Source organism: Ictalurus furcatus, chromosome 19, assembly GCF_023375685.1.
Source record: "Ictalurus furcatus strain D&B chromosome 19, Billie_1.0, whole genome shotgun sequence".
Taxonomy (NCBI): Eukaryota; Metazoa; Chordata; class Actinopteri; order Siluriformes; family Ictaluridae; genus Ictalurus; species Ictalurus furcatus.
In genome coordinates this window covers 7,056,722-7,068,790 of record NC_071273.1, presented here as the reverse complement: position 1 = coordinate 7,068,790, position 12,069 = coordinate 7,056,722, and the positions used below count along the sequence as shown (strand labels likewise).

The window sequence follows — 12,069 nt, the reverse complement described above, 5'->3', positions numbered from 1 at the left end:
GTGCGATCGGTTGTGAGCGAATCAGACTCGTATGTCCAGACACATGACGGCACACTCCAGACTCCGGTCGTGGACGTCTTCATAACGTGGTGCGGCGAGGCTGCTCCAGAGCGTCCGTACGATGGTCAATTAATCGACACGGCAAAACTTCACGCTCCAAGGAAATGTACAGACGTCTGTACTACAAAATAACGTCCCAGACGTAATGATTCTGATCTACTGGAGTAGGGAGAACGTTTTTGGAAAGGCGCACAGCTTTAGTTGAGTCCTACGAGCTAGTGTCAGCTGGTCTTTAATGACGCGATGTCAAGCTAGTAGCTACCTCCAGGGAAAGAAGTATACCTGCATTTAACGAGGTGTCTGCATACGCAAGATGGCTGCTGTGCGTACATTATGCTCGTCTGTAGCATTGCTTGTGCACCAACACCAACACGTGGTTACCCATTACGCTTAGTATTTCACGGTCTTTAACCGTCTCGCCCCCTCAAACCGAACGGAAGCGCTTCTGGATTTTCAGGAACGGCGCAACACTTTCGAACGTACGCTCGGCGTTTCAGATTTAATCCGCGGTTCAACCGTGACGACGATCACCACGACGACGGAAAGTCCGCACGCCCCCCCCCCCCCGTGAAGCGCCTTGAAACGTGCGGCGTTATTCGATATGTCGACGTGACTTCCAGGAAGTCAGGGCGTGAAACATCGAGAGGCTCCACCCCCTTTTTTAAATAGCCGATAGCTTTTAACTTACCTCGCAGCCAGGAACTGTTGTGGGCGGGATACTTCAGATTCTAGAGGGCGTCCGATTGGGCAGAAAATCCGACGAGAAGCTGAAGTGCAGAACGATGTCATGGAAACCGGTGATCCGTATTGATGTTAGAGACAGACTGTACATTTTGAACGCGTATATCTTCGTCGTTCCGGAGCGCACTAGCTCATAGACCGTAACGCTGATTCGTATTCATGCTAAAAGCCGCAAAACTTCGGTTTCTTCACACTTCGTGGGGATTATAAAGAACGCCGGCGCTCAAACGTAGCGGTCGCTTTGAAATCTTCCGGATGTACATAAGACACGCAGGCGAGTGTGTGAACAATGCTGCTGCTGCTTCTTCAAAGTCATGCATCAAGTATAAACTGGCATTTGGAAGCAACAGAGCAGCATTTTGGTTAAACTCTCTGTGTGTGTGTGTGTGTGTGTGTGTGTGTGTGTGTGTGTGTGTGTGTGTGTGTGTGGTGGGGGAGGTCTGAGAGGACCACTAGACAGCAGTGTCATGTTACCCATCAGGCTTTTGTTCTGCCGTGGGGGGTGGAGTGGTAGGGGAAACACTCAGGTTACATCCGCACTCGTCCGGTCGCCGAGATCTACTTCACGGCTCACGGCTCAGGTAAATCACAAGTCAGAAACAGACGCTGGTTTAATGAGAGGCTTAAAAAAAAAAAAAACTTTCGATATCCTTTATAAAAATAAAGAAAAAGAAAGACGCCTTCAGTTAAAACGCGTCTCCAAACTGCTTTCCCTTTTCGGCTGCTCTCATTAGAGCGCTATTCGTTATAAATTATACCACGCAAGGTTTAATATACATTTACACTTAAAGCCCACACTCCTTCCTCTGAAAAAGTGGCTTCCTGTTTATCTAGAACGAGGAGGTGACGGGAATGAATAAAAAAAAATGATGAAGTTCCTTAAACGTGTCGAAACCTAACACCCCCGACGAGGTCTTTCTGAACGTTACAGCGCCTTCAGAGCGCTCGTCAGACGAGTTACAGAAATAACCAAGCGCCAGGGAAACAGCGGCATTCACAAACGACAGACCTGCCGTTCATCCACGGCGCTCTGACCTGGTCAGGGCTCCACCGATGTCTGATTTTGCTTTCATTTTTTTAATAAAATCAAGAAAACCAAGTGTTTATCTTTCGATACAACTCTCAAAAAAAGAAATTCGATCGCTCCTTTGGCCCCGCCTCAAGCAAACTTTAAAAACACAAACAGCTTCCTCCGATATGCTTTTACATGCAGAATCATTGCCATACGATTATATATAACTTAGTTAGTATATATAACTTAATAGTGCTCGTTTCTCTCGAAGATATCCGCACCAAAATGACCGACATCCTTAACGGAACGTGTTCAACTGCGATTCTTGAACATCCCGTTTATTTCTTTGGACAGCTCTCATCCCACAGGAACGCCGCTTTCACCTTTACCCGTGCCCCGTACTCGTGCTACTGGTATTATGAGGTTCGACATGTTTCAAAAAACAAACAATGTTCCAACACGAAAGACACAGCGAGTTGTGCTCCAGTCCAAATCAGGTCGTGGACGCATCCAGAGACGTTCATCTGCGATTACATATGACGCCGAATTTCGTCGAGGGATCTCGAAGGTCTAAGAAAGCGAACGATCGACTTAAGATGAGGTTATTTCACGCAGCGTTAATAATCGGTGTTACTTTACGGATGGGAAATTTTGGGTTCTTACGAACGCACTGGAACAGAAGCTCGACACATCTGGCACAAACGGTTACCGCAGTTATCACGTTGGGAATGAACCGATCGATCCGAAGTCCGTGTGACGGATCGAGGCCTGTACGAGGGGGTCGGTCAAGAGCCTAATCAGTCGGACAATAAGAATGAGACGTCTTCGAATGGACAAGAATCAACCCGCCGACGTTTACGCGCTCTACAAGTCAGAAATCAAGCGATGGAAAACGGTGGAAAAGCTCATTTCCCCTGTCTTTTAGGACAACGGTTCTGGATTAAATTAAACTGTTCCTTTTACAATGGGAAATTGCGATCAGGTAAACACAAACAAGTAAATAAAATCATTCTTGCACTCGTTCTACGCAAAAACGTGTGTTGTTAAGCACGTGTGGGGAAACTCCCATCTGCAGTTAAACAAGCGAGCGCGATTTCAAGCTGAACGTGGGGAGTGCCGATCACTTCTCCGAGGCACCGTAGAGCCGCTCTGGCCGATCCACGTTCTGCTCTGTCGGCTTGTCGAGCGTAAACAAGACAAAACACAGCTGGAACGTCTTACTGAGCACTCGTAATCGCAGTTCGTCTTCGCTCGTAGCAGACACGTCTGTAGTCCAGAGTAAACTCTATCGACAACTTTTAACATTACCACATCGCTGCGCTGCCTTCTGAGGGCATGGAACTGTTTCATCTGTAACTCGAGCACAAGCGGAGCCGCGGCATGAACACGAGACGATAAAAGAAGAATTTCTCCACTCACCCTCTGCCCGGATCCAGGGCGATCGCTCTCGGCTGGTCCAGGTCCTGCCAGAACACCACTTTCCTGAGCGTACCGTCGAGCTCGGATACCTCGATGCGGTTCGTTTCTGAGTCTGTCCAGTAAAGTTTACTCCCTAACCAGTCGCACGCCAGACCGTCGGGCGAGGCCAGGCCCGACACCACCGTGCTCTGGGCGCCGGAGCCGGAGCCGTTGAAGACGGCCCGTTTGATGGCCTCCTCGCTCACGTCGCTCCAGTAGATCAGACCATCGCTGTAAACGAAGTCCACGGCCGCCGCGTCCTCCAGGCCGCTCACCACCACCGTGGCGTTGGCGGCGCGTCCCTGGGCCGCGTCCACCAGCCGCAAGTCGCGCCTGTTGGCGTACAGGAGGAGAGGCACGGCTGCAGAACACACACACACACACACACACACACACACACAGACTTACTTCATTTCACTTAATGAAAGTCATAAAACAGCTCGTGAACGCTTGCATGTTTAGTAAAAATGTGGTTTATTTCTTAAAACTCATTACAGCTGGGCGATACAACGATGGAACACAGAGATCGTGATCACTTCTGAACAGTTACAAACTCTAGACGCTGATCTGAACGATCATTCTATGATCTGATCGTCGTATAACGATTATAACATGTTCAATTAACGAAAACAATGAAAAAAGGCAATTTCATCTTTAAACGCAGCACTAAAGTTCAGCTGGCCGCTTGGTAGGAGCCCGACGCACCGGGAGACACGTCGTGCAGCGCAGAAGCGTCTTGAAATAAGGGGACACCTTTTGTCACACTTCAAACTAAAACTAAAACGGCCGAGAACATAAACCAGAAACAAAGATGAGAAAATAACGTATAAAGAAAACATTCCCAACCCGGTGTAGTTAGAGACACGACTCCAGGTTGATGTGCATCTGATGCTCGGTGCATTAAACACACCACAGCTCCTTAGTGCAACATCTCAGGCCCTGTTTAGACTAGTGTGTTTTACTGTTAAAACGCATAGCTGTTGCTACGGTTACGCCTGTCGTCTACACTCCTCCGGTAGACTTTTAGAAACGCCCAAGACCCCGTTTTAGTTTGAAAGCCCCGGGCTCGCGTTTCAGTGTAAACAGACCAAAACGGAGGCGTGGCTTCGCCTACATTCGCCCCCTGATTGGTTCTTCTGGATCATCGCGTATCCTTCCCCGATTCGTCAAGCCCCTATCATATTACCGTTACGCTACCTTGATCGTATACACAACGACACGGAGACCGAACCGCAAGCTTCGCTGGCTTTGTCGTCATTCTTAGCAGCTCTTGTGCAGTTAAACTCTGTATTTTATAACACTGCAGCTGCGTACATGCGCGAGAGGCGAGCTACGATTAGAGAAATCGTCAACAAGTCTCATTTCGAGTGGCGTTAAGCCCTACGTGGAGCGCCGGTTTGGACTAGCAACCAACTTCCTGTTTACACTCGTATGCGCATGCCCAGTGTGCATGAATGATCATGTGACGTGCGTATTCGGGTGTGCAGTGTGGACGGAGATCGTTTCTGAACCGGACGAGGATCGTTTTGAAGCGCACTAGTGTAAACAGGGCCTCAGTTCGTGTCATAATTTCCCTCCTAACACTCCACTTAGTAAATTCTCACACACATCAGATCACCTCTATCCAACCCTGAGCTTGGGCTGAACGGCGTGAGAGTTGATCTAAGTGTAACCCCACCGTTCCCTCTTGTAACCAGTAATGACGAAGAACCAGCGTTCGTTCGGTGTAGAAAGCAAGGAAACTCCACAACATTCGCAGGATCGTGCAATTTGTTCAAATTACCGCAGATTGTCCGCAAACGTGGGCCAAGACGTATCCCGTGTCGTCGTCAAAACGCGCGTTCGGACAAATCCCCCTTCGATTCACGTGCGTGGAACACGAGTGCAGCCAAAAGGTCTCATTTACCAACACACATCACTGTGAAAAATCGAGTAGGTGGTTTTTTTTTTGGCCGCAAAGATCATGAAAACCTTTGCGCAAATCCTGTACGGAGTGATTATTATTCAAGTAACCGAATGATCGAGGGCCAGAGCGTGTTCGACATGCTCGGACAGAACGGAAACGGCAGGGTGTTACAGGTTTCTAATCCGAAACACGTCACACCGAGCTCAGATGAACACCGGAGGTGAGAAACCGTAAAGGAACAGTGCTCAAAGCGTTACGCCGCGTAGCTGACGGCGAATTCGCTCGACGCTTCTGAGACGTGGCGACGATACTCACGGAGACGAAAAACAATAAAAGGTCCAGTAAACCTAAAGCGCGCACGTTTCCTCTCAGAACCAATTTCGACGTTGTCCCCGAACAACTCAACTACCTGACTTCCTCTCAAAGCCCATTTATTTCCTCCGTCTCTGCTTTTTTTTTTTTCCTTTTTCCTCAGCTCGTATTTATTTATTCAGCTCTGAAGCAGTCTGACCTCGAGAACTTCCTCGGCTCTGGAGCTCGTACCTCCGCGGGGCTTTTGGCACGGACTCAAACCTCAGTTTGACTCGTGGACCACTGCACACCGGTGCGCCGCTCTCGAGGGCAAACCCCGAGCTCCTGGCCTCCGGCTGCCGGGATGTTTTGTTTTGGGGTTTTTAAAACACGGGGAATTTCCTTTTCCAAATATTTAGAAATTTGCAGAGCAGCAGGACGGCTCACTGAAGTCCGTCCAACACCCTTCGCTCGCTCGAGAGAGAGTGTAAATACAGGGAACGCTGCCCTTTCTTGGGGGGGGGGGGGGGCAAGGTTATACTTAATACTTAGCCATTGATAATATCAAGGTTTTTTTTTTAAAAAATAATAATTTTTATGGAGACGCCCCAGCACATTTGTAACCTTCGAGATCAGATGTTCACACACTGGGTTCTCCTGAGAAGGGAAAGGAAGCTTGTGTGCACACTTAACACAGATTGATTAGATTATTCAGTAATAAATAAATAAATAAACACACCCCCAAAAACCTTAATATTTACAGTCTCATTGCTGGCTCGATTGCAAACACTGACACTTAGTTCTCATGAAAACACGAGCAAACGACCCACAGCATCGTTCTGTGACCGTGTGGGTCCTTTTTTTTTTTTTTTTTTTTTAGCAAATGCCAAAATATTAGGAACACTTTATAACTCAGGCCATATTTACATACACAATAACCAACAACCAGGTGTGTGTAGTTTTTGTTTGTTTGTTGACAAACTACACCAAAATGACTGTTTCTTTAAACAGCTATCTACTTTAAGAAACAAAACAAAAAACAACACACACACACACACACACTTTTGCAAACATTATTCATTTCATGTAGCTTGAACAGGAAAGTTTTCTTCTTATCTTTTTTTTTTTGGGGGGGGGGGGGGAAGCCACGCCATAGTTTTAACCTCTTCAAACTACAGGCCCAAATCTCTCTCTCTCTCTCTCACACACACACACACACACACACACACACACACTCACAGATAAATAAAAACAAACAAACAAAAAAAAACAAATTCTGAAGCACAATGTCTCACTGTTTAAATAAATAACAAAACACTTCCCACCTAAAAAGACGAGAGGAGCGAGTATAAATACACTAGTGTTCAACTCCAGCTAAGTAGACTGCTAGCTAGCTAGCTAAGTGCGAGCAGGCTAGCAGTTCACAACAATGCAGCAGGGCTAATGAAAACTAGCTCTCCCAACACAAACCAGACACACACCGAGTCCGAGGAAACACTCCATATCCCCGCACACCTTCTCCGGCAGTTTGAACATTAAAATAATCTCTCACTCGAGTGAACGTAACAGCGAGAATAAAGCAGGAAAGTACGAGCGAAAGGGTTTATAAACACAGCGAGAAGAGAACAGCGCGAGCCTCAGAGCAGAGACGCAGACTTTTTTTTCTTTTTTTTTTTTTATTGGGATCCTGCAACTCTTCTCTTCTCTTCTCTTCTCACACAGCTCCAGTCTGAGACCGAGGGAAACGCTGCACACTAGCTCACCAAGAGCCTCTTTCTCACTATCACACACCTATTGGATATTCCCGAACTTTCCGATAATAATAATACTAATTTTAAAAAAAGGTCCACACTCACCGCGTATTTGCAAACAAAAAGTACACAAAAAGAGAGTCCGCAGCACTGCGCCCATGTTTTTCCTCCCGTGTTCTCGCCTCCTTTGCTCCCTGTGTTTCATCGCATGGCTGCGGTGTTTTATTCTCTTCTCCTGCACGGTAATATATCACTCGGATTCGGTGCTTTATTTCCCCCCGCCGACACTTCCAGTTGTTGGGAATTCGCTGTAGTTATAACGCAGACGTTATTCTCCGCTCCATTCCCAATCCCATTCTCTCTCTCTGTGTGTGAGTGTGTGTGTGTGTGGTGGCGCTGCAATTCCGAAATGGTTCCCTGACGCTGCGCCGCTTCCGAGTCCGTATCCTTCCGCCGGGAAAGGGGGGGAAGTGGCACCCCTCCTCTTCCTCCTCCGCCTCCATTGCTATTCTCTCTGTGTTGCTATTCTATTCTGCCTGCTATTGTTGTAACATTATTGTTGTCGATTTTTACAAACTCAAAACGATTCCTGATATTCGATAACACTCATAGTAACCCTGCACCGCAAGAAATGGCCGTGTTTAGTTCTTTAGGAAATATTTTTTAAGTACCTTTCAATCAGCGCGAGACGCATTCCAGCGGGACTACTTTTTCACGGAATGAGCGGTGAAGCGGCTCGGCTCAGCTAAGCGTTGCTAACTGTGTGTGTGTGTACTGAAGTGATCCCAGCAGCTCCGATGGGTTATATTACTGAATGAAATCCTCGGGGTTGTGTGCATTAATAAATGAATGTTTAAGATGGTGCCGTTTGTGACTGCTTTCTCTCTTTTATAAATAAAAGAAAAGAGAAAAAATCCGCCGGGTTGAAAGGAAGTAAAGTGAGGTATATTTTGAAACATGAGCCAGTGCAGCCATGGATACTGTACTACCCAAGACAAAGTTCTGTTCAGTCCCAAAATATATTCATTACATTGTTATATAAGCTTGTTTTTTTTGTCTAGTCAGCTAGTTCAAATGTACAAATGTGATGTGTAGAGTCAGGAATATCTTTGACAGAACTAGAATAAGAGACACGCTCTGTCACCTCCCTATTGAATATGAAGAAACCATTACAGAATCTCTAATGGTTTCCACTATGAATACCATCAAAAACCATCAGATAACCATGAAAACCATTGCCATTACTGGTCCTTAATGGTATCCACTAGACATAACATGCCACCAATAGAAGGCAACAAATTACCATTAAAAACAGACAGGGACAATTACAGTTCCCAATTCCCATTATAACCATTTAAACCATTACAAATTCTATGAGGGTTCCTATTGTTTCGTTTTTTTAGGGGGTTCAGCAGGGCTGTACATTATGGCTGAATAATACACACTATATTGCCAAAGATATGTGGACACCTGAGCATCACACCCAAACTGCTGTTATTACGTTTCAAGCACACAAATGTATGGAATGTCTTTGTGTGCTGTAGCGTTACAATGGTATATACTAGACATAACATGCCACCAATAGAAGGCAACAAATTACCATTAAAAACAGACAGGGACCATTACAGTTCCTGATTCCCATTATAACCATTTAAACCATTACAAGTTCTATGAGGGTTCCTATTATATTGTGCCCTGCGATGGACTGGCACCCTGTCCAGGGTGTACCCCGCCTTGTGCCCGATGCTCCCTGGGATTGGCTCCGGGTTCCCCCGCGACCCTGAAGAAAGAGTAAGCGGTAGAAGATGGATGGATGGATGGATGGATGGTTCCTATTGTTTTTTTTGTTTTTTTTTGGAGTGGGGTAGGGGTTCAGCAAGGCTGTACATTATGGCTGAATAATACACACTATATTGCCAAAGATATGTGGACACCTGAGCATCACACCCAAACTGCTGTTATTACGTTTCAAGCACACAAATGTATGGAATGTCTTTGTGTGCTGTAACGTTACAATTTCCTTTCGCTGGAACTAAGAGACCCAAACCTGTTCCAGCATCACAACGTCCCTGTACACAAAGCGAGCTCCATGAAGTTATGGTTTGACAATGCTGTAGTGGAAGAACTTCAGTGTCCTGCACAGAGTCCTGACCTCAACCCCACTGAACACCTTTGGGATGAACTGGAACACCGACTGCACCCCAGACCTCCTCAGTACCTGATCTCACTAATACTCTTGTAGCTGAATGATCACAAATCCCCACAGTCACGCTCCAAAATCTAGTGGAAAGCCTTCCCAGAAGAGTGGAGCGCATTATAACAGCAAACACAGGGGGACTAAAACTGGAATGGGATGTTCAACACGCACGTATGATTGTGTGATTGTCAGTTTCCAACATACTTTATGTATAGTGTATCATTTGGTGGTGTATAGACTACTGATATCTCATACTGTGACATATGCAAATATGTTCTTAGTAAATCATATAAATGTGTGACCAAGCTCGGAGCTGCAGGTGTGTTTATGTGACTTTTTACAAAATAAATCAAAACCACATTCTCTTATAAAATCATTTTGATCAAAAATAATGTCGGCCACTTCTCAACCATGTAACGGTTCATCAGTGTGTATTGATATTATGATATTTGTTTATATCTGGAGCTATTTTGTGCTAAAGTCATATAGTAATAAAGTAGAGAAAACTGTTTCACCAAGATATAGGACTCCACAAGTTATCCTGCACATGTATATGAGTTTTGGATTGATCATTATCACTACAGCATCCTGTTGTCTTACCTCTATTCCAGTAATCAAAAATATACAAATCTTTTTGTATCCACTATTGATTTACAAATTCTTTATTCATAAAGAGAAATATGTTTTATTCAATCTCAGTATGTAGCATTTCCAAAGACTGAACCGAACAATATTAATTAACACTGGAACTCTTATTTATTGTGAAAATTTCCAAGGTCTAACAAACGTTTGGTTATTAAAAAAAATTTAAATAATTGGTATAATCCTACAATTCAGTATATATAGTACTGTTTGAATATGATAATAATAACAATCATAAAACCACTATCACAACCACCACCACCAATAATAATATATTATTATTGTTGTTGTTTTGTTGTTGTTATATTAGTATTATAACATTATTATTATTATTATTATTATTATTATTATTATTATTATTATTATTATTATTATAGCATTATTGGTAGTTTTGCCATTTTTACCAGAGCCTTCAAACATTTCTTCAAAGAATTAACGTTTTATTTTTGCCAGAGAAAATAGTAGCCTACATTAAATTCGAATTGTTGTTAAAAGAAACCACTCACAAAAACAAGACCGAACCATCACCATCTTATATATATATATACAGTGATATTAAAATACAAAAAGCAATTCAAGAAAAACATGAAAAGATTTGTGAAACTAAACCGAGTTCCTTAAAATGGAGCACAGGAGCAGGAAGGCGGCTGTAGGTTCAACTGAGTGACTGCTGCCACCTTTGGTCAAAAATTGCAAATACAGCTCATTCGATGTTTCGACGTACGGTATGGCAAGTGCGTTTTCATATAGTTTGTAACAAGCCCTGGTTTGACTTCACTTCTTCATCTAAGTTGCCATCATAAGGCACTGTAGCACTTCATTAGCTGGTACTTCATTAGCAAAGTCCAGTCAGCTTTGCAAATTGCTTTAAATGGATGGAGCTGTTTATAATAAGTATAAGCATTTAATCAATAAATATACCTTAATAAGTAGATGTACGCCACTGTCTAGTGCCACAGGTCGTAGGACTTAGTTGATTCACATTCCCGAAATAATGAGTGGAAGTCGACAAAGTCATGTTAAAAACCATACTGGAACACAGCGAATATTGCAAATGACATTTACCATGCATGCTCTTAGCAAGTGTTACAGTTAACTAGAGTAGCTCACCTCACACACGTCTGCACACACCTTCACACTCACAAACCTGCTCGTTAAGAAAGTATTCATGTGAAAATAGTGCACATCCAATGTAATTTACCACCAAGAAGTAGTGTTTGTTTAGACACAAAACAGAAGTGCGGCACAATGTGTACACTGCATCAGTGACTTTCCTACGGATCGGTGTCGTCAATGTAAATACATCGGTACAACATAGTGGAAAATAAAATCACAACGATTCGATGTACAGCAAGTAAATACAGTTTGAAAAGCCGCTGTTTTTCGGTAAGGAAGTCCTGAAAGGATATGGCCATATAAAGGTGCTTGTGAAAGTCTGAAGAACAGAACTATCTTTCTCGGTATATCCCGTCTTTTATTTCTTTACTAACACCCTGCAATAAAGGCATTAATCACCCAAATCGTACTGTATCCCAACCGAAACCAACCGAATAGGTTTAATCTGATGTGCAACTGAGTAATAGTTTTGACTTGGTTAAAGCAGTGGAGTACTGGCTGGCTAATAGGATGGGTTAACTTCAAACCTAAATCAAGTAATACACAAACACGCCAAAGTGATTGAACGAATGAAGCCTCTGAAAGGAGCGATCTGATTATGCTGCGGTTCTTATATTAGCTTAATTACTGATTGACTGGTCTTACACAGAGAGAGGAAATGTTAATGACTTATGCATTGCCATAACAAAGAATGTCCAACAGTTTTCTAGTCCTAAATTTTGAAGCTTCCTGAGGTCTTTGTATTGCTTTTCATTCCCCACAACCCTAAACTCCATAGCCTCCATCTTGTTACATGCCTCCAGCAGTTACAGCATCTTATACGAGGGGAGCATGTGACTCTTCTCAACCCGAAAGGTCCTACATATCAAAATATTTTGTTTTAGTGAGCAGAAGG

The 12,069-nt window shown here is 44.0% G+C and overlaps 1 protein-coding gene across 3 annotated transcripts in view; it reads right to left on the bottom strand.

The window, feature by feature from the left end:
• lrp6 (low density lipoprotein receptor-related protein 6) overlaps positions 1-8,378 on the bottom strand; it is a 45,823-nt gene extending 37,445 nt beyond the window's left edge. For 2 of the 3 annotated variants that reach the window (XM_053650637.1, XM_053650639.1), the window contains exons 1-2: positions 7,325-8,378; positions 3,233-3,632 (exon numbers count right to left, since the gene is read on the bottom strand). In XM_053650637.1, coding sequence (XP_053506612.1) covers positions 3,233-3,632; positions 7,325-7,424 — 500 coding nt within the window. In that variant the 5' untranslated portion in view covers positions 7,425-8,378. Of the gene's footprint in view, positions 1-3,232; positions 3,633-6,949 lie in introns of all 3 variants that reach the window. The other variant, XM_053650638.1, reaches the window with a different exon arrangement.
• Positions 8,379-12,069: the final 3,691 nt, after the last annotated feature.